At 32.3% G+C, this 14,117-nt stretch overlaps 1 protein-coding gene across 1 annotated transcript; it reads right to left on the bottom strand.

Moving 5' to 3' along the window:
• Positions 1-11,383: 11,383 nt before the first annotated feature.
• On the bottom strand, positions 11,384-11,931 carry LOC107609933 (ultraviolet-B receptor UVR8-like). The gene is made up of 2 exons (XM_021106107.2): positions 11,522-11,931; positions 11,384-11,438 (listed from the first exon to the last, which is right to left on the bottom strand). Exons 1-2 carry the CDS (start codon positions 11,929-11,931, stop codon positions 11,384-11,386), a joined length of 465 nt encoding a protein of 154 aa, XP_020961766.1.
• Between the last annotated feature and the right edge of the window lie 2,186 nt (positions 11,932-14,117).

Raw genomic sequence — 14,117 nt, 5'->3', positions numbered from 1 at the left:
TCCCATTTTGTCTTTGCATAATATGTATCTGACTTGGGTGCACATGTTTTCATCTTTGCTTATAATGCATGTATATACAAGTATTTGAAGAATATGATTATTGCTCCTTTGGTTTGTAACTTGGAAGGCACAAAAGTACAATCGTAAAAGCTATTAATTCGTTGTTTAAGAAAATATTTGAACTGAAACTACTGGCAACTGAAGTTTGTTTATTTGAACTTTTCCTGAATTTCTGTTAAGAATGCATTAGCTTACATGATCATGAACTTTTGCTTTCAAATTTGTTTTAATTGATCCAAACCAAGTAGCAGTTGTTACTAGTTTAATTTACTCATTTCACCAAAGGTAAAAAATGGGTAGAAGTTTTATGGATAAACTCCATGTATAGCCATCAAACTTATCCATGAAATTTACAGAGTTCATTTTATCTGCAAAATACATCATTGGTCAAATGTAAAATTGCAAGAGCACTAGGATCAAAGAAAAAGAGAAGAAAAAAATTCTTGAAAGGAGAAACTGATGAGAAAGTTTCCATCTACAATTGCCTTATCCTTTTTCCTCATAATAAGTTTTGGCAATAGAAACATGGATGATATTGAACTCACAATAATGGTTAAGCAAACTTGTTATATACTTATGTACATGACAAGGCTTAATCTGAAGTATTCACAATGTCTATAATTTGTATTTGTATCTTTGCTTTCCTTTGTTGCTGGCTTCATCTTCGACACAAACTTTTTCACTCAAAATTACGTCGTTTCATCAAATACCATCACCTACACATGTCAACAAAAACAAATAAAAAGTATAACAGACAACTATCATAATTCACTGAACTCCAATTTCAACTATAAAATAAATATGATTAAACTGCAAGATATCATTTATTGTGGTATAGTTTTAAATGATTGTGTGTAAATTACAAGAAATTATTAGCACCAAGCTTCTCAAAAGCACAAGCATGCAATATCACACATAAAACACAATGTAAATGTAAACTGAGTGGAAGTCAAGTCAGAGAGAGCTTACAGGCACTCAGTTCTGAATGCTTCAACCTACCTCGAATTTCAACTCTCACAAACCACTCCAACAGAATAATATTTTTTTATAATAATAAATATTTAGAAAATCTAAAAATTGAAAAAATTGAAGCAATTTCCATGGAGGAAAAGATTACAAGATCTAGAGGGTAAGGTCACTATAGGCCAAAGAGAGGCCAAACTAAAAAGGGTTGATCACATGGAGTTCTTTTCATTTTGGCATCACAAAATACTTTCATGTACTAGAGCCTCATGTAGAGGCGAGCCAAAGCATCTGATCCAGTTCTGGATGCAATATCCAGCTCTAAGTTGTAGTTGCTTGCAAGGAAGATTTTGCATGCAAAATAACAAATTAAATGTATGAATTATGAAAGTAACAAGGAGATGGCTAAAAATATTGGGAAGGATTTGCTGCATCAGGGCAAGTCAGTTTTTAAGCAAGCAATCGCATAATGATTAATTAATTAAAATAAACAAAAATAATTAATTAATTAAATACTTCATTAGTAAATTACATTAAATTACAATTGTATACATATATTTACACACATATACTAGCCTGGATAAAACTAACACTTTGAAAAGCTAATCCTTTCCTTTTGTTATCTAACCATAATAAAAAAGAGATTAAAAATACTATAAAACCTAACATTAGAGCTATCAAAACGCCTCCTAAGATCGTAAACCATAACATTGGTATGGTATACGAATTCACTGTTACCCAACTTTTCTCAGTTCTATGTACCAAATCAGAAATTACATGCAAAGGGGCTAATGCCCAAAATATTAGCTCCAAACATTGGAGCATAGGATAAATTCGTTTTATTAAAATTAAATTTATAATAAAGCTCCAAGACACTACAGAAATCGGTACCATCGAAGTAAAAGACATAGCAAAACCTTCCTGAAAATTGAGAACCTTATTTTTGTCAAATTTAGGAAGGCTAATAAAATGCAGTAGTTCCAACACGACTACTGCAGAAACCAGTAGAATGAAACCTCGCATCCTTGGATCCATTTTCTTGATGATTCACCAACATTCCCAAATATATAAGCTAATTCTTGATAAACGGAACCCATACTGAGAAGATTGCTGCAAAAAAATGGAGTAATTATATGAACGCAAAAAATATTGCTCCAACCCATACTCAGAATGTTGCTTGTAAAACAAACAAGTATTTTCTCTCTAGAAAAATTTACATGAAATAATTACGAAAGGCAACTTACAGCGCTCAGGTGGGTCATCGGTGTTAGATAGGTCATCAGAGTTAGATGTGGAGTACTTCTCTCCGAATCATAAGCTTGCTGAAAAGAATAATCAAAAGAGAATTAATTTAGGGTAAAGGAAGGTTAGAGGGAAGAGGGTAGTTTTTTTTGTCAAGACCATGGGACGTAATGGACCCAGACCCAATAAACAGAAACCTTATTCCCACCCAACCCAATTCAACTCACCAACATCCATGCTTCTCAAACTGACGCCAGCGAGCACGTTTTTGTATTCAATTGAGAAAAATTGGGCAGCAGAGTTTGGGTTTTTAACCACACTCAGAATATTGCTTGTAAAACAAACAAGTATTTTCTCTCTAGAAAATTTACATGAAATAATTACGAAAGGCTACTTACAGTGCTCGGGTGGGTCATCGGAGTTAGATATGGAGTACTTCTCTCTGAATCATAAGCTTGCTGAAAAGAATAATCAAAAGAGAATTAATTTACGGTAAAGGAAGGTTAGAGGGAAGAGGGTAGTTTTTTTTGTCAGGACCGTGGGCCATAATGGACCCAGACCCAATAAACAGAAACCTTATTCCCACCCAACCCAATTCAACTCACCAACGTCCCTACTCCTCAAACTGACGGTAGCGAGCACGCTTCTGTATTCTATTGGGAAAAATTGGGCAGCAGAGTTTGGGTTTTTAACCACACTCTGTTACTGAAACGAGGCGTGCATCGGAGGCCGCTGGCGAAGAAGCAGTGAGGAGCAGAATTGTGTACTTACAATTTCCATAGTAAGTGTAAAAATCTTAAAGGAGATTGTGCTTAATTGCTTACCGTCACTGTTCCTTCACCAGTTATTTATAATAGTATTAGCCACCCTATCTTTTCTTTTCTTTTTTCTTCTAAACGAAAGAGAGAGATACCTGTTACAGCCATTCCATTTTTTATCTTTGCCATACCTCCATACCCAGACTGTTCCATTTTGGTGAATTCTTTTTCTACTCCTGGAACTGAGCTATATAGCTAACTACTCTTCTTATATTACCTAATATGTATGCTTGACTAACAATATCAATATACTTAGAAAACAAGTAACAAAGTATGACAGCACGTTTTGATTATGTTGCATAATTTGTGATCATGTTTTAAAGCTTTCATATAATTACAAATAGTTGATCATAAATAGGTGACTTCTCTGGTAGCATAGGTGTTAGTAGCTAAGCATGAATATGGTTTGATTGGTCAATAGCATTATTAACATGTGGTGTAATATGAGGTCATTGGAAAGATTAATTATTTGGTCTAACGAGAGTGTATTTGTCCTAAGCTCACTGTAATTATTTACCTGCCAAAAAATAATGTTTGTGATACGGGCCATTGGCCTTGATTAGAAAAGAATTGTTTCATGGAATGATCTAATTGCTTACAAAATTATGGAAAAGAAAATAAACATTTTTGGCCCTTTTTTATTTAAATAAAGTAAATTACTTATTTACTCAAATAAATGAAGGTAACTTAATTCATACCATTGTCCACACTAATAATCTATCTTTTACAGAAGATGACGATGAAATTCATGGTTACAGTTTGTTAAATAGCTGGATGAAATCAATTCAAAGAATCAATATAGGCAGCAATCATGGGAAGCTGGTAATCAAAGTATGCATCAATATGCTGCTCCACACAATGCTCACTCCTCTCAGGGCATCTTCCAGCCTCTGGAATGCAACCCCACTTTGCAGATTGGGTAACAATTAATTAAAATATTGATCAATATAATTATTAAAAGAAGTATTTGTTATACTTGTTATAAATCAAATGCTATGTAAAATCTAATAATTAGATGATGAGTGAGCCGATCAATCATTTAGATAAATAAATATACCTAATAAAACTCTTTAATATATGATTTGTTTTTTATTTTTATTTTAAAATATTTATCGTTGATGTATCTACAACAAATAACAATAAAAGAGTCTTAACTCATTAAGTGTAGTCGATTCTATTCTATAGACATGATATGAATGATACCATTTGATTCATACAGCCGACTTCATCTGATGAGATAATAAAACTTTGTTGATGTTGTTTATTGTTGATGTGTATACTATTTGGATATAAATGCATCAAATTTGAATTAGTTATTTAAATAAAATAATGTTCTAATATTTGTGTTGTAATTATGCAGCAGTGACTATATGTACAATGGGGTAGGACCAGATCAGATAACTGCAACAACAACAACAACTCAAGCTCAACAAGTAAGTGGTTTCATCCCTGGATGGATGCTTTGAGCTCATCACTATATTCAACTTTTGCAACATTAAAAGAAAATCCAAAAGAAAAAGCACCTCACAAAAAAAGGAGGGTGCAAAATTAAAGCCAAAAGAAAAAAAAAAGTTTGTGATCACGTTTTACAGCTTTTATATAATTATAAATAGGTTATTTTTTTTGGTAGCATAGATGTTAGTAGCTAAGCATGATTATGGTTTAACTGGCCAATAGCATTATTACATGTGGTGTAATATGAGGTTGTCATCGAAAATATTAATTATTTGGTCTAAAGAGAGTGTATTTATCTTGGAGTTTTCATTGTAGAATTTGTGTGTTTTTCACATGTTCATTTGGGATTATAGATATTGCTGTCACTCAAATAGTAACAGGATGACGGTTTATTATTATTATTATTTGAAAATTATAATATTATTCTTCTTCTTGATAAGGTAACTGACGCCTTTTTTATATTGTATTTGGGCTTTTAGAAAAAAAAAAGTGACATCATCAAAACAGGATGATAAAAAACATTAAGGTTACTGTAAGGTCAATAAAAAAATTTACCTGCCAAAAAATAATGTTTGTGACCTAGGCCATTGGTCTTGACTAGAAAAGAATTGTTTTATAGAATTATCTAATTGTGTGCAAAATTATGAAAAAGAAAATAAACACTTTTTGACCTTTTTTTAAATAATTAAAATAAACACAATATTAATTAATTATTTTTTTCTAAAGATTGTCCACCCCTGGGCTCCAAAAAAATCTACGTGATGTTTACACAGTAAATAGACCCATATCTCAAATAATATGTGCTCAACACCATTTAGCATTCTCACATACACTTATCTTATTATTGCACGTTTTTATTGTGTTTATTGCAATTATTAGACTAACTTCTAATCCTCAACTATTGCGTCCGGTGTCCGTCAAAGTTGTTCTTATTTGACTAACTATTGCACATTGCATTGATGCCTTCCTGACATTGAAGTTTTTTTTTTAATTATTATAATGGCACCACTAGCATTATGCTATGTCATTTAATGAAATGTGTTAATTATTTATTATTTAGTAAACTAAAGTAGATATATACATCTAGAATTGACATATTAGCTAATAAAATTATTAGTAATTTATATTACTATTGAAAAAAAATTATTATTTTTTAAAATTACTAGGAGTAATAATAATGCTTGACAAGATAGATATTTGGATTACTTTAAAAAATAATTTAAAAAGATAATGTTGTAAGTGTAAAAATCTTAGAGGAGATTGTGCTTAATTGCTTACCGTCACTGTTCCTTCACCAGTTATTTATAATAGCATTAGCATCCCTATCTTTTCTTTTCTTTTTTCTTCTAAACGAAAGAGAGAGATACCTATAAGCTATTCCATTCTTTTATCTTTGCCATACTTCCATACCCAGACTGTTCCATTTTGGTGAATTTTTTTCTCCTCCTGGCACTGAGCTACATAGCTAACTAATTTTCTTATATAACCTAATATGTATGCTTGATTAACAATATCATTATACTTAGAAAATAAGTAACAAAGTATGACAGCACGTTTTCATCACGTTGCATAATTTGTGATCACGTTTTAAAGCTTTCATATAATTACAAATAGTTGATCATAAATAGGTGACTTCTCTGGTAGCATAGGTGTTAGTAGCTAAGCATGAATATGGTTTGATTGGTCAATAGCATTATTAACATGTGGTGTAATATGAGGTCATTGGAAAGCTTAATTATTTGGTCTAACGAGAGTGTATTTATCTTAAGGTCACTGTAATTATTTACCTGCCAAAAAATCATGTTTGTGACACGGGCCATTAGCCTTGATTAAAAAAGAATTGTTTTATGGAATGATCTAATTGCTTACAAAATTATGGAAAAGAAAATAAACATTTTTTGGCCCTTTTTTATTTAAATAAAGTAAATTACTTATTTACTCAAATAAATGAAGGTAACTTAATTCATACCATTAGTAATACCCTTGTTATTTATTATTAAATCTGCAAACGATTTAAAATTAAAATAGATAAATCGCATATGATGTCACCCATATGGATCAAAATCTTACAATACAATATTGAAATAGTTTGCTAAATTCGAAGCATACCATAACTAAAGAGGTGATGTGACAAAGGTGCATTAATAATTTAATATTAATAATGATTCCTGTATGCCACCACTAAAAGACAAATATAATGCGGAACCCTTTCTCTATTTTCTCATTTTCTCTATAATTATGAACCCTTAATTAATTGGAAAAGAAATATTAAATGATGTCAATTTGTTTTCATTTTTCTATAACAAAAACTTAAAAATAGAAATCCTGAAAATTTAATTGAGAATACTGTCATTTATATAATAGTAAATATCTTTAAAATAACATTTCTTTTTATTCTTCGCTGTCCTATTTATATTTTTCTATCAATTTAAAATGCAAAATGATGAAATTTATATAATTTTACTATTTAAAATTAAATATTAAAAAGCAAAAGTGGCTACTAATAAAAATATGCCTAGATTATCATGCATGTGTCAAGCTGCCATATTGGTGGCAATATTCAGAATTACAAACCCTTCAAAACCCCTTATTTTTTGAATATAGTTTTCAACAAATATTTTTATAAACACATTTTCAATCTAGTTCACAATATCATAAGTTGTATGGCAGGACTCTTTTCTGCGCATATCAATTCATTCAGTCCATATCAATCTATTTTATGGGTAGAAAAAATAATCTCTAGAAGACATTTTAGAAAAATTTTTTAGTAGATAATCATATATGCATACAAATTACAAAATGTTATCTACACTAAAAAAATTATATTTCGTGCTCATCTTATATTTAAAACACAAATGATAAGAACGGGTAAACAAAGAAGAAAGTAGCAAACAACTGTTCTACTAAAACTGGAAAGAGTAATCTAAAAGAAATAGAAAGTGAGAAGTGAAAACCAAAATAGTAAATTAGCAATAAAAATGAGATTAAATCTTCAAATACTCAAATACTTAAGTTGTGGTGACTTCTCCTTCGTTAAAATTGAGTTAAATCATAAGCCATTTAGAATAAGTTTTGTTGTAGTATAGTAATGCATTTAGTTGCAATTTTTTTTAATGAGCAACTCCAATAAAGAAGTTAAATTTATTTAGCTGTGAGAATTTTTTTTATCATAGTTAATTGTTCAAACATTTAATTCAGGAGTATCTCGTAGTTTTTTCTTGTAAAATTCTTTTCAGGTCAATGATTACTGGTAAAGAAATATATACAAAAAAAAACAGAATGCAAATGAAACAACTAATATATGCTAATAGCAATGCAAAATAACAAATAAAAGGACACATCAAGTGTGCATTCAAATTAATATATGCTAACAGCAATGCTAATATATTTTTCTTCCCACTATGACATCAAGTGTGCATTCAAATTGGATGTCTCAGCACAATGCATAGAAGTTAATAACTATATTTAAACCCCAAGTGATTTGTGTATTTCTCTTTTTTTAAAAGTCCACCAAATTAGGTATGTCACCGCAATGAGCAAACAATAGTATTCTAAGTGTCCTGTCGGTGAGTGCACACTATCAATAACGAACATGGATCTAGTTATGTGTGATGTTTAACACCAGCCAGACTTCCTCAAGCTAGAAAGCTTACAAACCAAAAGCAACAAACAAGATATGAATTTTCAGCCATTCATTTCATTTTAACCATTTGTCAGAGATGACTATTAAAACACAATCCGTATCTAATAAAGCTGTCTCCCAAATGTAATGTAATTATATGCATTATATGTGAGTAGAAGACAAATATAATTTACATGGTGGTTATACTCCAATTTCAAACACATAAACGAGTGGAATACTGGAATTAGAAAATATCATGATTTCTAGGTAAAGAGGGAGCACTCGAGAAGATAAACAACTGAGCTTTTTTTTGAGCTTTTCTCACTATGCAGGGACGGCTAAAGCTCCAATGATGATAAATCAAAATTTAAAAAATAAAAAAAAGGAGGACATAGAGAGAGTAAACAACATACCAAAGCTGTAGCACATATAAAAGTTGCAGTCTGAGCAGAACATGCTCTCGTACTAAATGGAAACCGTGTATAAGTAGGCTTCAGTGATCTTGAACTATAAGTCGTCCGCCGTTGTCCTGGAAAGTTGTCTGAAGAAACAATATTCCTCTTGTTGTGCTGACCACCTGTTCTCACTGTTAAACAATATAATAAACAAAATCACCATTTTATTATCATCACAATAGTTAAAATTCTGAGTTATACATTTGATTAATTCTATTAATAAGAAAAATAGTCTAACTTCTTAACTACTTACACGAGACAGAAAGTTGAAAAACCAAGTATCCTAAATCTATAGACTATAAACTCTTAGCTGTACAATGTGTATAAAAAAATGCCTTTTGGGTGAGGAGAAAGTATCCGATTGACACAACAGTATTGAAAAACCAAACTTACAATCTTGATTTGCTGTTCTTGCTGTGACAACTAACAAAGAATTGAAAATGAGTAGTAGGAACATTAGAATTCTTTCATTCATGATCAACTCAAATGAGGAAAGAAAACTCACATTACTTTTGAAAGTCTAACATGGTAATATCATTAAGAATTACTACTAGCAAGAAAAATAGGGCATTCCTACATCATTTGATACAAAAATTTATAAAACGAATTGCCAATAGGATTAAGTCAAAACTAAATAATTACATCAATGTAGTAAACTTAAGCAAATTCAACAAAATATTGAAACTTCCCGGCAGTTGAGCTTTATAAATAAGATTATATTATATGGGGGTATCATGGAAACAATTCTTACAAGAAAAAAGTCCTGCTGAGAAAGTGACATAGAGAATTCAACTCAAAAACCTAAAGGTCACAAAAGAAGTGATACAAAACTACAAGTAGTACAAGAAAAGAATAAATTAATTGAACAAAAAATCTTTATCATAAAAATAAAAATATAGAAAACTCAAAGTATGAAACACACAAATTAACTAAATCGGAAGATAGATTCAGTTTTGCAAAATCAACACACATCAGCAACAACATCTTCAATTATAAAAGCAAACACTCGAAATTACTGATAAATGGAGAATTGGCAAACCTTGTTGCGAACAGCACAGAGTTGGAGGAGAGTGAGGAGATGCAGAGAGAGATGAGCTTGGAGCACAAGGGCAAAAGCTTGGAATCGTCGCAGAGAGCCAAACAATTTTCAACAAGGTTATTAGCAAGTCTAAAACAATGTTAAGTGCCTAAACCAAAGTAATAATAAAGGAAGGAAAAAAGCAGGAAAGGAGTCAATGACATATATAGAATTAGTGGTTTAATTGAATGTCTACATTGAAAAGATCAAGAGATATAAGTTATAACCCAAGAGTTCAACAACTTAGAAAGTGATTGAACATTTTAATCAAAGAAGAAAAAAAAGTGAAAGAAATGTGACTTACTTTTAAGTAGAGTGTAATCACATAGTTACTGTCAGCAACTGCTTCCCATACATATTGCTTATCAGATCAATGGTAGAAACAACAATCTAATTGCCATTCACATGCATATGAAACCCATTAAAAGTCAGAAAAACAACAAATCAAGAGAATGCAACTAAGAAGTCACACACACTACCTTCTCGACAATAAGATAAGCAGAGTAGAATCCACCATCAAATTAACCAATCAAACCATTATCTGCCCCAAATTAGAACAAGAAACAGCTAAAAATCAAGAAACATTAAAAGCAAAATAAAAAGAATAGTAAGCAACCTATTTTGACTACTATGCTGAGATTTAAACCAATTTAATTAAATTTTTTCATTCAATCTAAGCAAGCCTAAGACAATTGATCAGAATGAAATATTTTCAAGAGAACAAATGAAAAAAGGGAGAAGAACCTACCTCGCGAGTCTGCCGCCGGAGGAGAAACTCGCAGCACTGTAGCTCGATGGACGAGATTGCTGCGTAGGAGAACGTCGGAGGAGAAAATTGTCGCCAGAGGAGACGTCACAAGAGGAGACCGTCGCCGGAGGAGACGTCACAAGAGAAGACCGTTGCTAGAGGAAACGTCATATGTTTCCTGAATCATCAAGACGCTAAAACATAGTAACTGCTGTTTTGCAATTAGCATTTAAATCACATTGAGATTGCCATTAGGGCCTCTCTGTAAATATGGAAGCTTTGTTATGCACCAAAATGGTGAAAAATAATACAAATAAAAAATGAACATGTTTCAATGGTTGCGGATGCAAATAGATAAATACTTAAGCAAATATTGAGGCCAAAAATTGAAGAAACACAGAATTCAAAACTGAGTCAGAGATCCGAGTTACTGTGATAGCTAAACATAGCTCAGAAAAAAAAGTGATTTAATGAAAAAGCCACAACTCAGTACAAGAAAAGGGAATGCAGGGATAAATGTCACCAATTATTATGGAGGGCCTTCTTTTTTCCCACAATCATGAATGGATTTTGAACTCAAGTTTCATAAAGTCAATGACAACAAAGTCAATGAAGCCAAAAAGATATTAACAGATAACTTCTAAATTGATGTTCTAACTTCTAACATAAACATGATTGACAAGTAGAACTCTCCTCAGGTTCAGTTTTGCATAGCTTAGAAACATTTTGACGCTTAGCACGGTACATAAGTACCAGCAAGTTGTGTAGTTCTTTTCATTTTGGCATCACAAAATACTTTTGTGTACCTGAGTCTCACGCAGAGGCGAGCCAAAGCATCTGATCTAGTTCTGGATGCAATATCCTCAACCTTGGCCGCATCAGATAAAGTCAGAGTCTCTGCGAGTATAAGCTCGCATAACTCTTTTAACGAACAAGCATTAGTCAATACAGATGAATGACCCCACCAGCAGCTAGTTTTCGGACCTCCCCAACACACCTGTGATTTGGAAATTTTCACATAAAAACCTATGCAGACATGAAGAATGAGGATTTTACTTACGCTACAGATAGATGCAGTACCAGTCAACAGGTGACAGGTACCAAGCATATGTAGATTTCTCGTTGGCTACCTGACCGTAACTATTGTAACCCCATCCATGAATTTTACCATCCCTCATTGAAATAAGCGTGTGGGAATGTCCATAGGCGACAAGCTTCACACCTTTTGGAACAACCAAAACTGGGATGTTCCGGAAAAATGTACGAGAGTTATTAGTGACGAACGAGAACAACCCAGTTTGGGGGCCAAGGCCTAATTGCCCGGATTGACCGCCACTCCGAGCGTAAAGTGCCCCTTCCTGAGTCAGAGCAGATGTGTGTACACCGCCACACACCAAATCCTTTATGAAAATACCATCAAGGGAAACCACCCTTCTTGGCAATAACTCTTTATCTCCATACTGGAGTGAAGAATGTCCAAGCTGGCCCATGCTTCGTAGCCCCCATGTGTAACTGAAAGGTGGAAGTAAATAATACAAAAATGTGAGTAAATATTGTCAAAGATGGCAAAAATTCATAATTGTTCAGATAATGTATTTCTCAATTCATCAAACAACCATAAGAAACTACACAAAGATAAAGTATGTTCTGCAATTACGCACATTCATAAAGACAGAATGGGGAAAGCAACTAAGCAAGAAACTTAAAAAAGTACATAGGTGAAGAAACATTAGATTGATTCAGAAAGAGCATGGCAATTGTAGATGGAAACTTTCTCATCAGTTTCTCCTTTCAAAAATTTCTTTCTTCTCTTTTTCTTTGATCCTAGTGCTCTTGCAATTTTACATTTGACCAATGATGCATTTTTCAGATAAAATGAACTCTATAAATTTCATGGATACGTTTGATGGCTATACATGGAGTTTATCCATAAAACTTCTACCCATTTTTTACCTTTGGTGAAATGAGTAAATTAAACTAGTAACAACTGCTACTTGGTTTGGATCAATTAAAACAAATTTGAAAGCAAAAGCTCATGATCATGTAAGCTAATGCGTTCTTAACATAAATTTCACCCAAAAAAAAGAGGGAAAGTTCAAATAAACAAACTTCAGTTGTCAGTAGTTTCAGTTCAAATATTTTCTTAAACAACGAATTAATAGCTTTTACGATTGTACTTTTGTGCCTTCCAAGTTACAAATCAAAGGAGCAATAATCATATTTATAATAAGTTTTGGCAATAGAAACATGGATGATATTGAACTCACAATAATGGTTAAGCAAACTCGTATATATACTTATGTACATGACAAGGCTTAATCTGAAGTATTCACAATGTCTATAATTTGTATTTGTATCTTTGCTTTCCTTTGTTGCTGGCTTCATCTTCGACACAAACTTTTTCACTCAAAATTACGTCGTTTCATTAAATACCATCACCTACACATGTCAACAAAAACAAATAAAAAGTATAACAGACAACTATCATAATTCACTGAACTCCAATTTCAACTATAAAATAAATATGATTAAATTGCAAGATATCATTTATTGTGGTATAGTTTTAAATGATTGTGTGTAAATTACAAGAAATTATTAGCACCAAGCTTCTCAAAAGCACAAGCATGCAATATCACACATAAAACACAATGTAAATGTAAACTGAGTGGAAGTCAAGTCAGAGAGAGCTTACAGGCACTCAGTTCTGAATGCTTCAACCTACCTCGAATTTCAACTCTCACAAACCACTCCAACAGAATAATACTTTTTATAATAATAAATATTTAGAAAATCTAAAAATTGAAAAAATTGAAGCAATTTTCATGGAGGAAAAGATTACAAGATCTAGAGGGTAAGGTCACTATAGGCCAAAGAGAGGCCAAACTAAAAAGGGTTGATCACATGGAGTTCTTTTCATTTTGGCATCACAAAATACTTTCATGTACCAGAGCCTCTTGCAGAGGCGAGCCAAAGCATCTGATCCAGTTCTGGATGCAATATCCAGCTCTAAGTTGTAGTTGCTTGCAAGGAAGATTTTGCATGCAAAATAACTGTTGAGTTAAGAAATTAACTAAATTAATTAGTGATGACAAACATTATTTTTGGGCAAAATAAATAATTAGTGTTGATTAAATTAATTGCATATTACTAATTATTTATAAATTGTTGCAGGCCAAAATTTGAATTACAGCCCAAATGGAATGAAAAAGAAAACAAGGCTAATGGGTTAATGACAAAAACGAAGCCCATAAGGAAACAAGGCTGGAAAAATCAAAACGGGCAAAAAAGGAAGTGATCCGATCCAAGCCCTGGTACTTCACTTGGTTCAAACTCTTTCCATGTGCTTCAACCAAAAGCAACGTACACTTCTCTGTCTCAGTCAAATCACAGAAGCAAGAAAAAAGTGCTTAGTTCCTAAGCTAGTTATGAAAGAAGAGGAAAGAAAGAGAAAGTTAGGCAAGAAACGTTGAGGTCAAATCAACAAGATCAAACCAAATCCAGCTTAGGTTAAAGGTAACCCATTTCCACTTACATGCAACACACTTTCTTCTCTTCATCTTCAACTCTATGTATCTCCATTTTGAGCTATATGGAAAAGAGGATTTCTGTTCCTTTCTGCTGTGAATCCATGGTCTCAAACATGTCTTGGGGACTAAGTTGGTTTTCAAGGGCTCAG

This window comes from Arachis ipaensis, chromosome B7, assembly GCF_059453495.1.
Source record: "Arachis ipaensis isolate K30076 ecotype BB chromosome B7, ASM5945349v1, whole genome shotgun sequence".
Taxonomy (NCBI): Eukaryota; Viridiplantae; Streptophyta; class Magnoliopsida; order Fabales; family Fabaceae; genus Arachis; species Arachis ipaensis.
Note: the sequence above shows the minus strand (reverse complement) of the source record. Positions and strands in the feature narration are given on the sequence as shown.

Coding starts and splice junctions, on each gene's coding strand:
- LOC107609933 (XM_021106107.2), bottom strand. CDS start 11,931: ATGGGCCAGCTTGGACATTCTTCACTCCAGTATGGAGATAAAGAGTTA. Junction 11,439..11,521: donor TACCTGTCACCTGTTGACTG/GTACTGCATCTA, acceptor TCCAAATCACAG/GTGTGTTGGGGAGGTCCGAA.